Below are 21231 nucleotides of genomic sequence, written 5' to 3' on the forward strand. Positions count from 1 at the left end.
AGGCCTTTGAACACACACTCAGGCGCTCATTCCAGCCAAGGTCGAGAGAAAGGAAGACCATGTCAATCATTTAAAAATGAAGAAATACCATAAAAAGGTATTACAAATGAAAGAGTGAAGGAGGTCGAGAAATGAATTAACCTTCATTGAGTGGAAGTAGTGGCGATTCTAAATGCTGATTAAAGGCATAGAAACAAATGGGGTTTATAACTAGAAGGAGGTGAGATAACTTGAAGGAGGTGAGATTGATTAATAAATAAATAAACAAATAAATAAATAAATAAATAAATAATAGAAACTAGGCAAAACCTTTTATTAAACCAGCCAGGCAGAGTCAAGAGGCAAATTAATTTTATGGCATATATTCACTGTATCCACATGGTATTGAAATTATATCATAAAACATTTCTGTTGCTGAGGAGCAGTAGGAAATATTCAAGCACTCATGACTAACTGTAATAGAGGGATTTTGTCAGCTTTCAATCAAGGAAATCAAGCACGTGCAAATGAGTCTTTGAAACTGCACTTAAGATATAATGTGCACCTGCACTTTTAATGTATGGTGTAAATGTACACTGTACATTTACAGCTCAGCCACCAGGCTGTTTAAGCTGGCCAAATTCATGAAGAACGCATACTTCGGATTTGGAGGTGCTTCAGAGAGGCGCGAGTGTGTGGGTCACCGTTGTCCTTGGAGACACACCAAGAAGGTCACTCACAGCAGAGCTCAAATCATCAACCAGCCCCAGCGGAAACCAACACACAACCTTCTCTCTCTCCCTCTCTCTCGCTCTCTCTTTCTCTCTCTTTCTCTCTCTCTCGCTCTCTCGTTCTCTCTCTCTCTCTCTCTCTCTCTCCCTCTCTCTCTCTGGGATGCATGCGTACACGTGCAATACTGTTTACTAAAACAGTGTCATCCTGTCGGTCCTGTTTACTAAACTGAGAATGGTGCTCGCGTCCTGTCTGTCAGTGCTGGCCCGGACCGTGGGGTGCAGAATCCTCCTGCCCCACCCAGCCACCGCCCCTAAACCGCATCAAGGCGCCTGTCATCGCCGCTGCTAAACTGACATGCCCTTCCACAGGCAGGACATCCGTTCGCTGTCACTGTCCTCTCTTACCCTCCATCTCTACTTTCTCCTTCTCCTTTCTCTGTCTCTCTCCCAACAGAACCTGCTTTGCAATCCAGCTGAATCAAGCCATGCCGAGACCTATGTGGACAGTATGCAGGTTTTCTCTGCTGTTCCAGCATCACAATCTTCACCATTGACAGGCTGTAAATATTTTAAAAGACACAAAAGACATTCTTCAGACAAGCCCACTGTAATGAAAAGTGTTGTCCATACTCAGTTCAAACACTAATACTATGAATATAACAGAATTCAGAAGTTACAGATTAACAGTCACATTAAAGTATAATGGTTAAGAAAATAACACAGTTAATCATATAAAGAAAAGTTTAAATGATTTCCTTTCAAGTCCAAAACTTGTGTTACAATGTGTGACCTTTGACCCTCCAGTGAAAGTTATAATTCCAACCCAGAAAAGAACAAGGTAAGCGCTGTAAACCACTGTATCCAGGTTACTACAGCGGTCCGAGAAGACATATCCAAAAGAGAAGTTTCCGGTCACCCTGAACTGCCATTTCTGTACCAAGTTGCTAAAAAATTCGAATCACGTCAAATCTGAGAAGAAAAATGCTCAAACAAAACAAATCCATCCATCAGGAGAATGCAACAACAACAAAAAGTACAGATCAACAGCAAATGATCGCTTCTGGATTCCCTCTCAGGATTTTCAAACCTTGTTTCAGCAGAGAAATAAAACTGTAACTCCTACACACTAACACTCTCAGTTCCTCCTTCTCCTCACCAAAAACTGAAAAGCTCTGGCTGACCTGCACACCTTTACTGCTGTTTTTATACATGATTAGGGGAAAATAGAGCAGGGACACAATAAACAGGCTGCCAGCGAGTGCATTGGCGGACATCTCGGCGTGAAATATTTGACATGTCAACACGAAGTAAACGAAACAGGAGCAATAGCTCCCAGCGTGTGTGAGGTACACAGGAGGTTAGGAGCAGGGGTCACCGTCGGCAGCAGGTTAGACACACAGAGTAGAGCAGTCTGACAGTTTCAACAACTAACACAGACTGTGTTTCTTTACCAAATAGGATACACACCACCACACTCTGCTCAAAGGACCACGAATGATAAAAATGTGTGTGTGTGTGTGTATGTGTGTGTGTGTGTGTGTGTGTCTAATCTTTTGTGTGTAGTTTTTCTGGGTAATCCATCTCTGGACAGGGGCAGGTGGGCTGAGATTCACAGAAGTTCACAGCACTTCTGAATTGTCAAAAAGCCTTGGTGAGAGTGAAGAGTAACAAGGAAAGGTTAATTTCACTCAGTTTTGGGCTAAAAGGGGACAAAGCAAGAAAAGTGTTATCAGTTGGAAAAGAAATTGAGATTTACTGAACTGTTTTAAAAACATTGACAATCTGGTGACTAGCTGCTGAGCTGAAACAAATTGATTACTTTTGACACTGCCGCCACCTTGTGGCTGGAACATGAAACACAGGACACAGGGCTGGGATTCCTGTCTCATGTTACAGCTTTATAAATGGGTATCTTTCTCCAGAGCAAAACAATACACTTCATTTTTTTGTGTGATTCAGTTGGCATAAATCACTGCAGCATAACCCCCAATGAAATTAAATTTCAGAGGAATGGACAGCCTGCAAACAGCCATTCCCTGAGCATGAGCATCCAGTTACATCGGCTGATTCATAACAAGAATCACAAACGCCACCGGCCATGCGCTCTCTTTCGCAGAATGATCACACTCTTTACTGGAACTCTTAAACCTTGCAGTGAGCAAATCACTACCGGAACGACTGAGCCAGTGTAATGGTCTCTGCCTATGTAGACCAGTAACCATGGGTGCCTTCAACCAATAGCATCCTTTCTGAGGTATAAAGAAATATTTCAGTCAGTCAGTGAATATTATTTCAGACAATAAATAAGTGCAATAACGTAAGGAAATTTTAGACACCAAGGTCGAGGTTTCGCCTAGTGGCTTGTAATAGAGGCATTTGTGGTCTAAATCAAGTACTTCGATATCTTCTTTTTGAACACCGGTAAGTACTTTAAATATGAATATTTGAGAAGCAGTATGACACATCACAACACAGAAAGGAATAAGACGTAAATCAAGACTTATTACAAAGTGAACATTTAATGGAAATAAAGGTAACGTACATAGCCAACTAAAAAGTTGGATTTATGTTTCCAAATATATTTTCCCCTCACCATACAAAAGTTAAAACAGTAAAACACTGTTAACACCGTAAAAAATGTATGAAAAATGAATTTTCTGGCGAAAATCTGTAAAATTGCAAAGGTACAAAACCGTAAACAGTGAAAACGTAAATAATTATATTATTTACAGTAAAACACCATGATGCATTTAACATTTGTTAGACATAGGCCTACAGCCTGCTACTGTATGGATACTGTTACCGCGCTCTTTATACAGTAAAGTTCTGGCAAACCCAGTTGCCAGTATTTTACCGTAAAATTTCCTTTTTTTTTTTACAGTGAAGGAAAACAACCATAAGGACAAGGATAAGAACAAAAACATTCTGTCAGTAAAGTGCACAGGTAATCCAAAGCTAGAGGCTCATTGTTAAAGCTGGAACAATGCCTTACACCATTATGAAATATGTCATTTTGTGAACTCGTTTCACATGTATTTGTGAATACATTTACGGATCAATAGTGCATTGATGACAATGCACAATTAACTCCAAGAAATTATCCTTGAACTGATGAGAATTTATGAATATTGAAATTTGCATATTTTTGTCTGATTCACATTAGCACCACACGTTTATAACCATGAAACTCAGATTGCCATCCCATATGACATTCTGTTCATAAGGCACCGAGGCAAAATTGCACAGTAAAACACATTTTTTATTACTTTTTAACATATATTTTAATAATATATATTTTTATATTTTAACAAAACATCTTTCAAACATATTTAACAAATGTATACAAATGGCTCTAGAACATTATGGCTTGTCGTCATTTTTATTACAACTCTCATATGAGTGAATCGTGCATGTTCTCTCCCTCTGGTATCCCCTCAAGAGCAGTGTTCTAAACTTACAATCACACTTTCAAAAATCCGTTCAAATCTTCACATTTTGCCATCCTCTCACTTCTTTCAATAACTTGGCTCTTCCAAAAAAAGGGAGAAAAAAATAAAAGAAATTAAGATTCTTTGATGCTTCAAGGATTCTTAAAAATGCTTCTTCCCGGTCAGTTGTGTGAAGTCCTTTGCCTGAGACACAGCTACAGTCACCCGCGCCAAAAACTCAAGAGATGAGTGTCGGGTGCGTGTGCGAGCAAATGTGTGATGCCCGAGGAAACGTTCAAGTGTCAGGACTCACGACATCTTGTCCTGTTCTGGCTGTGAACTTTAGACGTTCTTAATTCGCTAGATCTACTGGTTGCGGTGAATGAGGGTTCAGTTCAGTGGAGGGAGTGAGAGATCATCAGGTCTGGTGACAGGATCTCTCACTCTCTCTCACTCTCTCTCACTCTCTACCTCTCGCTGTCTCGCTCTCTTCCTCTTTCTCTCTCTCCCTTTCTCGTGACGTTGGATTGGTACCCTGCAGTCCCTGGAGCAGCAGAGAAGGCCCGTCGCTGTCCTTCTTTAGCTCCCTTTCTTTGACTCCCATTCCTGCAAACAAAGATTCAAGACCGGCTCACTTATATACTGCTCTGCAACGTCAGGGAATTTTCCGAAATATTAATCACATGCACCGGTCCCGTATGACTGTGTTCTGGCATGTCTTCTAGAATTATCAAAAGTCCTTCGCTTTAGTTCATTTTTACAGGTAAGAACAGGAGAAAAAAAAAACATTGAGGTGGTCAGGCCATAATCAACGTAAACTGACCAATCAAAATTCAAATCTTTATGAGAACATAAAATAATTATTTGTTTGAAATACTTTAATAAAGTGGTGAATACACTGAACAAGTCTGAACTGTTTGAATATGTGCAGGATAGCTTACGCTAACAGTACAACACTTTTTATCAAACAAATAAAAGCCCCAATGTATTTTGTGCGTAGCGCTTGATATTACACAAGTTTCATAGGGTTCCAAAGAACAACACTAGTACCAGATGACAGTTTACATATGGGGTGAATCTTTAAAAAAATATTCAGCTGAAACAAAAGATTCAGTCAATGGAAATGGCCACAGAAATAAGGAAAGCAAATAATTTCTTCACAATGCAGTTAAGGTCACCCAGCTCCAGTTTTTTTTCCAGAAAACCTGGAATTGACTTGACAAACTTCACACTCATTTTTTTAAAGGCCATTCCATCTCAGGGCAGTTAACATATGGAATTCCTTACAGCATTGTGCAACAGAACACCACTGCACCGGTGAAAATGAGATAAACGTGAACGTAATTATTCTAACTCAAGTGAGAGCTCCCTCTATGGGTGAGATGAAACGCTGCACGACTCACACCTTGGCTTTCTGCATGACGGTGCCGCGGTTGGAGGCGTAGATGGAGGGGGTGCGTTTGCGCATTTCCGAGGCGCAGTTGACTGGCAGGGCAGACTCGCTGTACGGGCTGTCGGACTTGCCACCCTGGATGGGTGGAACAAAGATTAAGCCTGATGCACTCAGGACTCTCCAACTCCCCAAAAGCAGCTCCCTCTTTAAAGAGCCCATGGCATTTATCACAAAAGAGCAGGTGGTTCCCCCATTATCGTGGCTAAATTCCCGACCGTGCTCTCTCAATCAGTCCGTCTAGTCCTATCTCAAAGTACAACAGGATTAATAATTCCCTTCCACTCCACTTGGTGCACATTTGGATCTTGAGATGAAAAGTACTACAGAAATGCAATTATGGTCACAATTATTACTATGAAATAATAATGACTAAATAATGAAATTAATGGAGATTAAATAATAATTAGCAAATTGTAATAAAATTAAAATTAAAATTGTGATGTTGTAAACGTGCTCTTCTGGGATCAGTACCGTGCCGGTAGGCCTGGTCTCTCCAGGTGCTCCCAGGGCTCCTCCTGCCAGGGACTTCTTCAGGTTCTCCTTCACTGCATTGAGCCTGAGCTCCAGGTCCACCCGCTCCCCCTCCTTCCCCCGGCATCTCTCCTCCAGCTGCGCCAGCCGCTCTTCCAGAACCTTCTTACGCATACCTGTGTGCAACACACACACACGCACGCACGCGCACGCACGCACACACACAGTGTAAACCCTTGCAGTTATAACACATCCATGCAGCTAACACCCGTACTGCTAACAGACACACACTGTGAAAAGTTGCATATGCAGTGATCACAGGAAGTACAGCTGAAAGAAGAGCTGCTATGCTGTGTACTGCCAGTAGGTGAAGCCAGTGCACCACAGAGCAAGAGTTCTCCAACTCATCAGCCAAAAAGATGCCACTACTATAACTACAGGTAGCCAATGAGCAACTAGAGAAATATACAGAGAATATCCACTAGAGAAATAGCTCTTTCCCGTTTATTGTTAGTTGCAGTGCGCTATATATGAATTGATTTTATAATGGTTGCTGACGACGTCTGCAATGCGATCATAGATACAGCTCCTTCTGTACGAATGTGTGTGTGTATGGGTGTGTGTTTGTGTGTACATGGGTGTGCGTCTTTGTATTATGTGTATGCGTGTGTTAGTGTATGTGTGAATGTAGGTTTGTGTGTGGGTCTGTGTACGTGAGTATGTGAGTGTGGGGGGTGTGTACATAGATGTGTGTATGTGTGTGTGTATGTAGGTATGTGTGTGCGTGTGTGTGTATAAGTATGTGTGTATGTGGGTGTGTGTATGTTAAAGTATGCATGCATGTGTGTGGGTGTGTGTAGGTGTGTGTGTGTGCGCGTGTTTCTGTGTATGAGGGTGTGTGTATGTTAGTGTGTGGACGTATGTGACTTTGTTAGTATGTGTTGTATGTGTGTGTGTGTGTGTGCATGTGTGTGTGTATGTGTATGAATGTGTGTGTGTGTGTGTGTATGCATGTGTATGTATGTGTGTATGAGTGTGTGTGTATGCATGTGTATGTGTGTATGAGTGTGTGTGTGTGTTGATGTGTATAGGTGTGTGTATGTGTGTATGAGTGTGTGTGTGTGTTGATGTGTATAGGTGTGTGTATGTGTGTATGAGTGTGTGTGTGTGTTGATGTGTATAGGTGTGTGTATGTGTGTATGAGTGTGTGTGTGTGTTGATGTGTATGTGTGTATGAGTGTGTGTGTGTGTTGATGTGTATAGGTGTGTCTCTCTTACCTGTTGCACTCTTCAGCTCCTCCTTCTTCTCCCTCCTCTCTTGGCGGAGCGAGACCAGCGTTTTGCGGATGTCCTCCCGCTGCCTCTCCAACTCGTCCTTCTCTCCCTGGTACCGCCGGGCGTCTTCCTCTGCTCTTCTCTTCCCGTACTTCCCGTACTGATTGGCATCTGCGATGGACAAGAGCTTACTCTCCCGCTCTCCCAGTCTCACGGTGTCTCCCACGGCTGTACACGCATCACATTATTCACAGAGTGTTTTAGTCTTGTAATGAGTCTTAAAGTCTTATCTTTTTTCTTACAAGTAGAAAATATTAGTGCACGCATCACATTATTTATAGGTTCTGGAAAGTCTAGCACTGCCAACAAGGTTCTGTCTTAACAAGTGTTTTAGTTTTGTAATGAGTCGTAAAGTCTTATCTTTTTGTTTCCTCAAGTAGACAATATTAGCTTTACGGGCATCGCATTATTGATGGATTATAGATAGCCCTGGCACTGCTAGCACTGTTCTGTCTTAACATGTGTTTAAGACTGATTACAAGACTAAAACACTTGTTAAGACAAAACCTTGTTAGCAGTACAAGGCTATGCAGAATCTATAAATAATGTGAAGCGTGTACAGCTAATATTTTATACTTGAGAAAAAAAGATGAGACTTTAAGACTGATTACAAGACTAAAAGTCTTATCTTCTTTCTCTCAAGTAGACAATATTAGCTTGTTTTAAGTTACTTTTTACTGGACAAGTAAAATTTTTCTTGCCCCATTGGCAAATCTTTAAACAAGTCAAACTGTCACTCCACATCGATAATCTTTTTGTCTTATTTACCAAAAAAGTAACAGAAATAAAATAGTAAGTTTAAATATAAGATTGACTCTTTTTGGGTTTTTGCAGTGTGTCTCTATAACCCACTTCAACTCTGTGCTCCATAATCCATCATACAGAGACATAATGACCTAAAAGAAGTATCTTCTGTCAAACATAATGGCTCAAATTCTAGTGAACTACAGAAAAATCACCCAGTAAACCCCATCATAAAGTCTGCACGTCTCTGCAGTGAGCAGTGGGGTGAAAATATGAAAAATTGTTCTCATCTATCAAAACACCAAAGGCTCTTATAGCCTTCCAAAAAAGATGTTGCAAAAAATCATTACATTTTTTATTTATATTTGAGAGGCAAACAGATGCTAGGGTGGTAAAATGACACAGAGTTGGCAGAGTGAAATAGATAAAGCTGTCACAAACACTCACCCACACACAACAAAAATACACCCACCCATACACTGTGTTCTGTGGAAATGGTCACCTCCTGAGTATTAATATGTACAGTGCCCCCAAAGAAAATGGAAGATAGGAAAGTGATAAAACACACACACACACACATGAATGCGCACACACACACACCTAGACATACATACACACAGGCACGCACGCACACACACACACACACACAGGCACACACACACAAACACCATTTGCATGCTAACCGATTCTATCCAAATGGCCATCCTTAGGCCTTCAAATCTGGTTCTTTAATATTCACATGAATCCCTGCACCCTCCACCCCACACAGTCCTTACTGGAGCCATGGCGGTTGATGGTGACTTGGGATTTGCCCTTCTGGTTACCCCCACTGGAGGGGGAGGTGCTCTTCTTCGCCAGTCCTCTCTTCTTCCCCTGCTCCTCTGGGTGCTGTTTTGGGGGAGGTGGGTGAATGGGAGGGGGGCGGGGCAGGGTGGGTTCAAGAAGGGAGGAGAGGGGTTAGGGGGAGAATCATTATACCCCACAACGTGGACTCAGACATATGTGGAGACGTGAGTATAATGAATATAGCTGTGAATAAGGCAAAGGAGTCAACAGATGAAATCTATCATTCCCCACCGCACTGGGAATATTGCACAACTTTATTATGTTTCATGAGTTTCTTTTCAAAGTTGTTGTTTTTTAAAACCCAATGCTTAATACTTTCAGCTAAACAAACACAGATTAAAGTAGCAGGCCATGTGGAAAACATGATGTTTCGCAGGTTAAGGATGTGTGCTTGAGACTTTTTGGCTTCCAAATAAATATATACTTTTTTAAAAAACAAATGCTGGCACTGTGGTGCAGTATCAGACACTGCTTGTTTAACCAGCTTCACAGGGGTGCATCTGAGGACAGGAGAAACGCACGCAGCCTCCTCTCAGCACTCTGAAAACAGCTCTTCTCCAAACTGTGTTTTCTGGAGAAGAGAGCCAGACTCGGTGGCTGGGTTTTGTTTAAACATGATTCCAGCTCTTGCTTATTGAACAGATTAAAGGGATTCTCTGGAAACCAGGAGGATTATGAGTAAGCAGTGAACTTCTTCAGTAAGACTCAGCTCCTAAGAAACTAGCTGCAATAGCTCTCTCCCCCCCACCATAAACAAAGACACACACACATGCCTGCATGCATGCACATGCACACACACACGCACAGTCACATACACACACCCGTACATGCACACACACACACACACGCACAGTCACAGACACACACACACACACAGACGATGTATACTATCTATTTTCAGTAAGCCCCAAAAACAAGCCCTTGTCTTCCCTGCATTTGGGGAGGGACGTCAGGGGTAAAACAATGATCCGATTCAGCTTCATGAGGCAGATCACTGAGTTACTCCCCTGGCTGTGGGGGTGGAGGGGGGGGCACATGAATCCACAGCACTCATATCACAGATTACCCCCATAACAGCACCCGTCACAGCCTGAGAAGCTGCCTGTAAAGGGGTCACCAGCACCACACCTGAGCTGGGCCTCCAGGACCCAGTCATAATATCAGGTGACTTTCACAGCCTGGTGCACCCTGGGATTCCTTCACCCTGCTGGGCTAGTTTAAATCTCCTAACCTGTCACCTGCCTCCGTAGTGAATGCAAACTGGGCTGTAACATCCTCTATTTACTTATAACATCCTGTGACCCGGAAGATTTTGGCATAATTCAAGTATCTTGGATGGCAAAAAAAAGCTGTAGTGAAAATATTTACAAAAATATCATTTGAAGTTTCATTTTTATTGAATGTTATTCAATTGCTGTTTAGATTTCAGCAAAGTAAAGGACATGGTTATTGAGATTAACAAGCCCCTGTGGTAAATAAACAAATACGTTTATTTAGCTAATTGGGATGGCAGGTATGCCATCCCGCCAAGTTACGCCTTGGCGGGGGCATGCCCCATACCTATACAGCACCGAGAGTTTGGCACTTTTCAGGGTTCCCCACAGAAATAACCACAACAGCCACAGACACTCAGCCCTTAAAAACATTCAGTTCTGTACATTCTGACCCCATTTCAACAGACAGATTTCATAAACAACTTCACATGTCCACACAATGAAGCCCCAAACTAAGGGGATTTTGCGTTTTCTCCTTCTTCTTCTTCTTCTCTTTCTTCTTCTCATTCTTATTTTTCCTGCCGCCTATCCCACTAACAACATGTCTCCCCATTGGACATTTTACCGACACCAGCCAAATCTTCACCTATACGACCCAATCAAAAACTCGCATACACACGCAAAATACCCACACCTTTTTACTCTGAAACATTTCCAGTTTGAACAGCTAGTCTGCCTGTGGCCTCGTGGGCAAGGTTACAGCCTTGGGAACATGAGGTCCTAAGTTCAAGCCCAGCTAGAAACACATCTCTTTAACCTGCTTTTACCCTCACTAATAATTGTCTACTACTCAATTATTGCTTTTGCACCATATCTACCCGCCGTTCACCAAACGTATACACTGCATTATGACGTACCGTCTGCACGTTCAGTTATTAACCGGCTACAATATTGCAAAGCCATATGGATTCAACAGGAGCTCTTCTGTGCTTACTGGCCTGTGATCTTCTTTAAAACTATGGACAGGTTTGCTAATGATATTTCACGCATTGCATAGCTATGTCATGGTGCTGCACTAACAAAGTCACAGACTGGTAAACCTCCGGTTGAAGGATTGAATCCCGCCTCGCCCTCAGGCAGATAATTTCCTCTTTTACACTAACGTTTTCTTACGCTTATATTTGCTTTACCAAAACTCACTCACGGCCACCCATATGCATTTCATGACGGCAAATGTATTCCTTCTATTAAAAAGTTACACCAGTTCACCACTGTGCCATTTCTACTAACTATATTTCTTCACTTGGTTACCGTACAAAACCTTCTTATCAGCAAACGCCACGTTTCTACATTCATGTTACCTCGCCCTGTTCTCTATCTAGCCACATACAAACAATTACTACGTATGTACATTCTGCAACTCCGCATTAAAACATTACATTTAAAATCATGACTCACTCATAATTATAACTACTACTACTGAACACGAGAAAAGCACATTAGTGCAATAGATTCCACACGTTACTTAACCCTCCACTTTAACAACTACTGCTTTACACCGACTGTTATAGCTATATACCGTTCCATAAGGAAACTAAGCTTGCTCATGGTCACTTCATTTACTTCGCACTATAGTCTGTGATCATGTCAACCTTCACCTACATGCCCATTCTGCTAAAAACATATTGTTTCTACTATGCAATTTCATAATTTCTCCCAATTTCTCTCACACTGTTGTTATTTTCTCATATGCAAAGCCTGCTGGGACATATGCATCTACTCCTATTCTCCACTATCAATTTTTCCGGTTCTAGCTAAGCAAAACAGCGAAGAGGATTCCTACCTGCAGATAAGCCTATCAAAATTCCTTATAAACCTTACAAACACTAAAAGTGCATCTCCACGAAATAACAGACAACGGAGCAGGACAGAAGGGTACACAAGTTATTCTAATTCTACGGGCTTGCTCATTCTTTTGTCAATCGAGGCTCATTGGATGGCTGTCAAATCCGTGAGTACATACACTGGCCATATTTCACCTGTGTTTCTGATGCGTTTACACTTATACGCCACCGCACGCTTTGTCACAGCCACTGTTTTACATATATAGCAAACCGAAACTGCTAAACGGTACACGCTCATCAGACTGTACAAATTCACACAAGGATAGCCATAATCCACAATCGTTTCTTACAGGGTCACTTCGCATTTCTCACTCTCATAAACGCTTTGTAAAAAGAAATGATATCTCATAAAAAACACGTTTTCAACGTACAAAAATGCCAAGTTACTCACACATACAAGACATAAACCATCTATAGCTCATTCATTCAGACTGCCAAAATCCAGGCCTGCCATTAAAAGTATTGATATCAAAATGACGCCAAGTTACGGTACTACAAACAATATAGGCTATCCTGCCTCACCGAAATGAAATAAGATGTATTCCAAAGCAATGCTACCCAATATTTCCTCAATTCTTTCATGAGATTTTTTATGAGATTAATTATACAGAGGGGCTCCACTACTTTTTTTAAAGTTGAACTCAGTGAGGTTGCAGAAAGGTACCACACATTCACAGGTACAGTAAGTACGTTTGACTCCTCTCTGACCTCACCTGTGGTTATATCACATGACCTGCCTGAGGATACGCATGTATGACGCTGTGTGCCTGGTCTTACTGTACATAACTGCACCTTCTCATACGGGACCTCGTCATAGGTCCTGTGACCTCACCTGTGATTATATCACATGACCTGCCTGAGGATACGCATGTATGACGCTGTGTGCCTGGTCTTACTGTACATACCTGCACCTTCTCATACAGGACCTCGTCATAGGTCCTGTGACCTCACCTGTGATTATATCACATGACCTGCCTGAGGATGCGCATGTATGGTGCTGTGGGCCTGGTCTTACTGTACATACCTGCACCTTCTCATACGGGACCTCGTCATAGGTCCTGTGACCTCACCTGTGATTATATCACATGACCTGCCTGAGGATACGCATGTATGGTGCTGTGGGCCTGGTCTTACTGTACATACCTGCACCTTCTCATACGGGACCTCGTCATAGGTCCTGCTGTGTGTGGAGGCACTACTGGAGGATGTTGCCCACCTGGAGAGACGAAGACCAAAAAAGGAGGCGTTACTATGGCAACCGAACGCACTGACACAGCACAGCCACTGACTCAAGCTCATCTACACCAACCCCAGCTAACCTACACTCACACCATAGCTCCAACAGTGACAATGTCTCTACATACAGAATAGATGAGACTAAATGATTCAGACATTTTGGAGTACCTATTGCCTTCTTCAGTGAAATGGTGTTATATCCTGGTAACAGTCTTACATACCGTGTATATTTATCTCTGAAGCATTACCAAAGGTGTACAAGCTAATTATACAGGAACTGCTAGTCAAATTTTCATGGGTGCTATTATTGAGTATTTATCTTGTCCAGGCAAATCCAAACAGTAATTTGGACTTCTGTTGTACAAGGCATGTAGAGCTAAGGCAAGAGGAGAATTTTATAAAATGCATGAGAAAAAAGGAAATCAGTTTTTTTGCACTCTTAGCACTTAAGAAACCATAGTACTTTTAGAAACCTGGAATTTTCTGCTTTGAAAATCAAGCGCTATCAAGTTTTTAAGGTCGCCGTGGAAACCTTTTAATGGCGGCAACACATAAAACCTGTAGGTGTCACACTAGCACCAGAGTAGCAATCCTGGCACGAGTGCAGGCCAGTACAGACCGGAGCCAGCTGACCCCATAACCCTGACATCGACACAGGCCGCTCCCATCGAGCCGAGCTCCGCTCCCCCCCCCCCCCCCCGACTCACAGGAAGGAGTGGCGTGCCGCGTCGCGGATGTTGGCGATGGTGTCCACGTCCACGTAGTCGTAGTGCAGGGCCTCCGGGTCGGCGGCGCACCCGGTCTCTGCCAGCAGAACCCCCAGCCAGCGCCCCATTTCCTGCGAACAGCTGGCCTGGTGGGGACAGACAGACAGACAGACGGACACGCTGAGATTAGCGCTTACTGAAATCAGCTTCGCCTCAGCAAGCTGCTGCTGCTTTCCTTCAGCTTAGAATACATAGAAGTGCAGGTAACACAAATACAGTTATGTAAATATATATCATTAATGTATTTTAACATATTTACACACACACAAATACACACACACCAAATGGCACACACACAAACGCATCACCAAAAGCCACACACAGACACACACATGCACATGAACACACACACACAGCATACCTCCAGCACACACACACACACACACACACACACACAGAGCATACATTCATCAACACACACATACACACACAGAGCATAGCATGACTACACACACACACACAAACACATACACACATACACCCACACACAGCCTATCTCCAGCACACACACACACACACACACACAGAGCATGCCTCCAGCACACACACACACACACACAGCGTACCTCCAGTGCCAGCACTTCGCTGCCTCCTCTAAGGATTCGGAAAGCGAAGGGGTGTTTGGGCCCCAGCCCAGGGGCCACCTCACAGTCCTGCAGGGCCACTGCGTTGAGGTTCCCGCTGGGGTCGCCCCTGTCCTGCTGGAAGCACAGAAACCCGCCGCGCACACAACACCACCTCTCCTTCCAGCACTGGTTCACCAGGACGTTCAGATAGCCTGGGGGGAGGGGGGGCATCATTACACCCTGCTTTAAGGATTGCATTTCTTCCAAAAATATTGCAAGGCCCTTAGAGAGATAAGACTGAACACATTAAGCCATAATTTTACTATCAAGGTGCCAGAATATATTCACAGGCAGTAGTAACACACCCGCACAGCAGGAAAAAGAGCAGACATCAGGGGTGCCCAATCTTATCCGAAGAGGGTCGGTGTGGGTGCAGGTTTTCGTTTCAGCCCAGCACAACAACATCAAACTATTTAACTAATCACGGTCTTCAGTCAAGACCTTGATAAGCAGAATCAGGTGTCATAGTGCCGGGATAAAACAGAAACCTGCGCCCACACCGGCCATTTTCGGGTAAGATTGGACACCTCTGTTCTGGATGGTCACAATGTGACAATGACAGAGGACAGCTGCGCCTCACCACCAAAGCGTTGTTGGATAAATTTCGGATGTCCTACCACTGTAGGGGAAACAGTCCTGAGGGGGACCCCATTACTGAGGGAGATGGACAGACTGGGAGGGGGAAGCGGGTAGCATCTGAGGCTCACCTCACGGGAGGACAGTAAAAGAGGGGTGCTCACCGCATCGAGGGTTGTCTTCGTCGAGAGGGGGGTCCCCGGGGAGCGGGGGTTTCTTTTTGGAGAAGCTGATGATCCGGTTGATCTTGCGCCCCGCAGCGCGGCTCATGGACCCCGTCAGCTCCGACAGGGCGCCCCGCTTCGCCTTCCCTGGGGAGACACACCAGGGCATTATGGGAAATCCGCAGGCAACACTGCGCTAAAGGCAAGAACGGCCTCCTCAGTACTGTTTCAATGTCTGGGTCTGAGCTGGGTCTGTCTGTCGACACTCAGGGGTGTGAGATTGTGATTGGTCGAAGAATGATGGGGGTTGGGGGGGTTGGGGGGGATGGGTGGGGGCTTAGTGACCTCACCAGTTTGATTTGTAATTATTGTAATCATGTAATTAAAACTGTCCTCCATTAAGGGGTGGGGGGCTGCGGGGAGGGGGGGAACCAATTAAAAAAAAAAAGCAAGGACAGGTTTCATGGTATTAAATGGCAAACAGGAGCCCCAATTCCCGTTACAGCAGTTCTGTGTTGTGGTGGGCGAAGCTGTAACTATGAAATGTCCATGCCGATGCCTGGCAATGAGAACACAGCATGGGACATTGTGTGCCTAATCACAAAATAAAAAAAGACATTCATTCCATTTTAAAAATGCAATCTTTTTCCAAACAGAGGGTCCGTTCTGACCCTCTATTAATAGAAAGCCAAAACAGGCCCTCTAGAATAGCACACAAAACGGATAATAGGGCTATCTGTTTTGTATTTTAGAAGTGCACCACACACAGAGTCCCCCCCCCCCCCCCCGCCCGATTTAAAGTCTTTACTTGCTGGGATGTTCTGGTGGACTCGGACACTTCGGCCATTTTAAAGACACAGGGAAGGGGAAGGGTTCTGAATGGGCACTTCCTCTGCTCACTTCCTGTCTTTGCTTGAGGATGACATCACAATAGGCCTAGAGTGGCACCTGAGAAATGCCTTAGAGGGTGTGTATGGCTGTTTATTTTTTTTGGGGGGGGGGGGCAGATGTGGACAGGCAGTAACAAATCTTTAAGGTTTCTCAGGCTAATTTTACACAGCCCCCACCCCGACACACACACACACTCACATACACAAACACACACACACACACACACACTCACTCACACACATACACAAACACACACACACACACACTCACTCACACACATACACAAACACACACACACACACACTCCCAACACCCACCCCACACACGCACACACACATGCACATGCGCACACACACACACACACTCACACCGCCCCCCACACACAGATACACACATACACAGAGACACACACACACACACACCCACGCACACACACACACACACACACCCACACCCCACACATGCACACCCACGCACACACACACACACACACACACACTCACACACACAGACACACACACATACACACACCCACGCACACACACGCACACACACACACACACACACACTCACACACATACACAAACACACTCCCAACACCCACCCCCCACGCACACACACACACTCACAGCGCCCCCCCCACACACAGATACACACATACACAGAGACACACACACACACACCCACGCACACACACGCACACACACACACACCCCCACCCCACACATGCACACCCACGCACACACACACACACACACACACTCACACACACAGACACACACACGCACACACACTCACACTCACACACACACCCCCACCCCACACATGCACACACACACACACTCACACACACACACACGCCTCACCGTGCTCGCGGCTGTCCCGGGCGTGGCTGGAGCACACTTCGCCCGTGGCCACGCTGTCCGAATCAGAGGTGTGCTTATCAGCTGACAGCCTCTGTAAAAAAAACGAACAGTGTCACATTACAGCCAGAACCTCCCACATAACAGCAACATGCAGACAAACAACAGCCGAAGCCAAGACTGGGCAGTGTCCACATAAAGAAGACAACTGCATTACTCACCATAGCTACAGCACATACAGGACACATGGAAACAAACAGGCAAGCGCAAACCCATCCAGCTTTCGTGTGGCACAGCGTCGGGTTGGGGGTGGGGAACCCACACAAACACGTTCCACCCAGGGAAACCCTCTCAGAAGTGCACTGCTTTCCAAAAAACCGCTGCAACCTGAAATCTGTTACCCTCCTTGTCCCCCCCCCAACCCACCCCACCCCAAAACACAAGTTCTCCAACCACAGTGTGGAGGACAAAAGCTATAATATTTGTGTGTTTTTTGTTTTTTCTTCCTTTTAACAACAGTTATTTCTTCAAACCGACGTTACCTGCTACGGCATTTGAGCAATTTACGGTCCGCAAGTGGACAAGTTTTAATTGGACCAGGCGCCGGTGGAGCCACAGACAGGGCCGTGCCCGTCACCCCTGACGACAGTGTTTACGCTGCGCGGCGAAGGGGGGGGGGGGGGGGGGGGGGGGGTTGAGGAGGGAACGGGCGTTCAGCCGTGGGTCAGACGCGTGGTAATTACGCCGGGGGGGGGGAGTCGGGGAGTAGGGAGGAGGACCATCTCTCCTGCTGAATAATTATCCTCTCTGTTTATCCCACACAGTTATTTATTGAGGCCCAAAATGCACCATGGGGGGGGGGGGGGGGTCGGCGTGGGCCATGTTTGTCTTTTGGGGGGGGTCTGTCCCGGCCCGGCCCTGTCGCACTGCATGCTGGGAAACGTACACCAGACACGCCAGGGTCTGATTCCCAGGATCCTGCGGTGTTCGGAGCCGCTCTCACCTTCTCTAGTTCCAGCTTGCGGAGGATCATGGGAGACGTGGACTCGTCCAATCCCACGGATTCCTGGCTGCTCAGGTCCCGGATCACCTGGGTGGAGGCCGGGAAGAACAAAATGGAGCACTAGCACAACCCAGAGATTTGAGCTTCAGTTCCCTTCCAATCATCCTCTCTAAGATTCTGATATCTAAGCCGTGGAACAATACAGACCTAATAACACACAGCAATACAGAAGATACATGCGATGACACAAGTTATGAGTCAATGATCTTCTATCAGTGGAATGAGTATTTATAGCCAGTTTTACAGTGGAGCAGTGAGTCAGTGGTTCTCAGCCACTGACACAGTGGAACAGTGATGCTGTGGTTCACAGTGGGACAGTAGTATCCAGTGCTGCAGTAAGTGTGCAGGGTGCGCTAGCAGGCTCGTGTTTCCACTGAGAGTAAGTGAGCAGTGTGAGTAGAGTGAGCTAGCAGTCTCTGCGTTTACACTGAGAGTAAGTGAGCAGGGTTAGCTAGCTGCCTCGCATTTACACTGAGAGTGAGTGAGCAGGGTGAGCTTCTCTGCGTTTACACTGAGAGTGAGTGTGCAGGGTTAGCTAGCAGGCTTGTGTTTACACTGAGAGTAAGTGTGCAGGGTTAGCTAGCAGGCTTGTGTTTACACTGAGAGTAAGTGAGCAGGGTTAGCTAGCAGGCTTGTGTTTACACTGAGAGTAAGTGTGCAGGGTTAGCTAGCAGGCTTGTGTTTACACTGAGAGTAAGTGAGCAGGGTTAGCTAGCGGTCGCGCGTTTACCCTGAGCCAGCGTTCGGCCTGCTCTTTGCTCTGGACGGCCAGGATCAGGGCCTCCCCGCCGGGCAGGGAGAAGCGCAGCTCGTGCTTCTTGCGTCGGCCGTCCTTGGGCACGTAGATGACGTTGCAGAGGTTCAGCGGCAGGTCGATGTACGGGGTGTGGTCTTTGGAGCTCTTGTAGCACTGCAGTGACAGACAGACACTATTCAGTTATTCAATTCACTTTAATTAAATTTTATTTTTATAGAACAGGGAACTGTCACAAAAACGCTTTACAGAGTAGCAAGGCAAGTAACAGAGAAAAAAATCAAATACCAGGCCTGAACCTCCAGATAGCAGGTACATAAGATTAAAAAAAACTCCCAGAAAAAGAGAAAACCCTCAAATGGTGGTGAGAAAAAACTCCCCAATGGAGTTATGAAAGGTTTAATCAAGGTTTAACAATCTGAGTATTTCTCATATGTACAGAGTACCCAGAATCACTACCTTATGTGATTTTGAGACTTACTAAGAAAACAAGACTAATCTGTGGTCCATGTCACATTTGAACAGAACTGGTCAATCAGTCACATGTAGTATCAATAGTTGTGCTTCATTCAATCAATAGATGGGCACAGGGGTACGACAGAATGCAGAATCAGAGGTAAACAAAAAAGCCAATGACCCTTAATCTATAATTAAAATGAATTATAAATGTATATACAGTATTATTGTACGACCATCTAACCGTAAGTTAGAAGAGAAGGCCACAAAGGAAACCTCGTTCTCTGTTGGAGAGCCTGACGGATCGATGCGCTTAGCCTACGCTTAGCCTACGCTTAGCCTGCGCTAGTGTCAGAGACACAGCGACCATGACTCACCAGAAGCCGGCTGTCACGGACGACGGTCAGTTGCTTGGCCCACTGGCCGAACCTCTTCTTCCTCAGGAGGAAGGCGCAGATCCGGCAGTCCTTCACGGGGCCCATGGAGTTCTCCTCCGATGGCCACTGGTGCGTCAGCTGCCTGGCCTTCGCCTCCTCATCTTCCTCGTCGTACGACTCGTATGAGCTGCTCAGGGCATCTGAGTCGTTGTCTGAAACGCAGACGCGCAGCGATGAACCGTCGCTCCCTCAATGAGCCATCTTCTCAAAACAGCACCGCTACACGGCTTTTGGGAAAGGGGAAGGCACTTGCCTCGACCCTGTATGGCACTGCTTCATCCCAAACCTGTTTCCTGGAAATTGACTGTCCGGTAGGTTTTCATTTCAACCCTGATTTGGAACATCTGACTCTAGTAATTAGCAGCTCAACAAGATCTCTACTGAATTGAATGAGGTGTGCTTTGTTGGGGTTGGAGTGAAATCCTCCCGGATGGTAGATCTCCAGGAACAGGGTTGGGAACCACTGCTGTACGACAGAAGCACTGGTGCAAGTGACAGGACTTACAGGAGTTCTTCAGAGGGCCATTCAAGCAGGTGGTGGGGTAGTTGTTGTCCGCGTCTTCGTAGTATCCGTCTTCGATAGAATTGGGGGGGCTGGAGCTGTCTGGCAGAGGACAGAGTTGAAAGGTCACACAATTGCCTGCCTGGCCACTTCCTGGCAAAGTAGGAACGATGAGCTCGCGGTGCAATATGGGAAATGAAGTGCAGATGAGCTAGCGATTAGTATTATGGAAAATATGAAGTGCGGTTACATACTGCGGGTGGTGATGTACTGGGGCGACTTTCCTGGGCTGAGGGGCACGGCTTCCTCATAATAGTCCTCGGGAGGGGGCGTGGTTGGCAGGGGAGGGGGCGTGTCTGCTGGACTCTAAAATGTAGAAAAAAGTGTGGAATATTAGGCTTCCTCCTCCACTGGGACAGATTTAAACTGGAGTTTAGCAGCATCTAGCAGCAACCGAGAGAACTTGTTTCAAGGCAACTTAACATCTAAGAAGTAAAAAAAATCTATAATCACAGTAACTAAGGTGTGACAAGAGTGTCTTTATATTAGGCATTATTAGTGAATATATAAATATCATATTATCACAGCTTAGCTGGCTGTTTTATTTTGGTTTACCGATTTTGAAGGGGGTATTTCTGGGGTGTCTGGGAGGTCTTTTGGTTCTTCAGCAGTATCTTTGAGCTCCTGAAGGTCACAGTCTGATGAGGCAAGAGTTAATATTCATTATATTATGAAAATGTTACTGATGATTCCCATCTGATTTACTGCATTTTACATGTTGCATCATA

At 45.1% G+C, this 21231-nt stretch overlaps 1 protein-coding gene across 2 annotated transcripts in view; it reads right to left on the reverse strand.

Annotated features, from left to right (window-relative positions):
* Positions 1 to 3210: 3210 nt before the first annotated feature.
* Positions 3211 to 21231, reverse strand: part of LOC118236332 (actin filament-associated protein 1-like 1) — a 38781-nt gene continuing 20760 nt past the window's right edge. For both annotated transcript variants that reach the window (XM_035434606.1, XM_035434605.1), the window contains exons 4-19: positions 21059 to 21141; positions 20698 to 20809; positions 20447 to 20545; positions 19882 to 20093; positions 19025 to 19204; positions 18235 to 18321; positions 17235 to 17325; positions 15478 to 15624; positions 14678 to 14889; positions 14052 to 14197; positions 13252 to 13324; positions 8921 to 9032; positions 7344 to 7511; positions 6066 to 6241; positions 5547 to 5669; positions 3211 to 4747 (exon numbers count right to left, since the gene is read on the reverse strand). In XM_035434606.1, the coding sequence (XP_035290497.1) occupies positions 4721 to 4747; positions 5547 to 5669; positions 6066 to 6241; positions 7344 to 7511; positions 8921 to 9032; positions 13252 to 13324; positions 14052 to 14197; positions 14678 to 14889; positions 15478 to 15624; positions 17235 to 17325; positions 18235 to 18321; positions 19025 to 19204; positions 19882 to 20093; positions 20447 to 20545; positions 20698 to 20809; positions 21059 to 21141 (2048 nt within the window). In that variant the 3' untranslated portion in view covers positions 3211 to 4720. The remainder of the gene's footprint in view (positions 4748 to 5546; positions 5670 to 6065; positions 6242 to 7343; positions 7512 to 8920; positions 9033 to 13251; positions 13325 to 14051; positions 14198 to 14677; positions 14890 to 15477; positions 15625 to 17234; positions 17326 to 18234; positions 18322 to 19024; positions 19205 to 19881; positions 20094 to 20446; positions 20546 to 20697; positions 20810 to 21058; positions 21142 to 21231) is intronic.

The sequence above is a fragment of the Anguilla anguilla genome, chromosome 9 (genome assembly GCF_013347855.1).
Source record: "Anguilla anguilla isolate fAngAng1 chromosome 9, fAngAng1.pri, whole genome shotgun sequence".
NCBI classification, from domain to species: domain Eukaryota; kingdom Metazoa; phylum Chordata; class Actinopteri; order Anguilliformes; family Anguillidae; genus Anguilla; species Anguilla anguilla.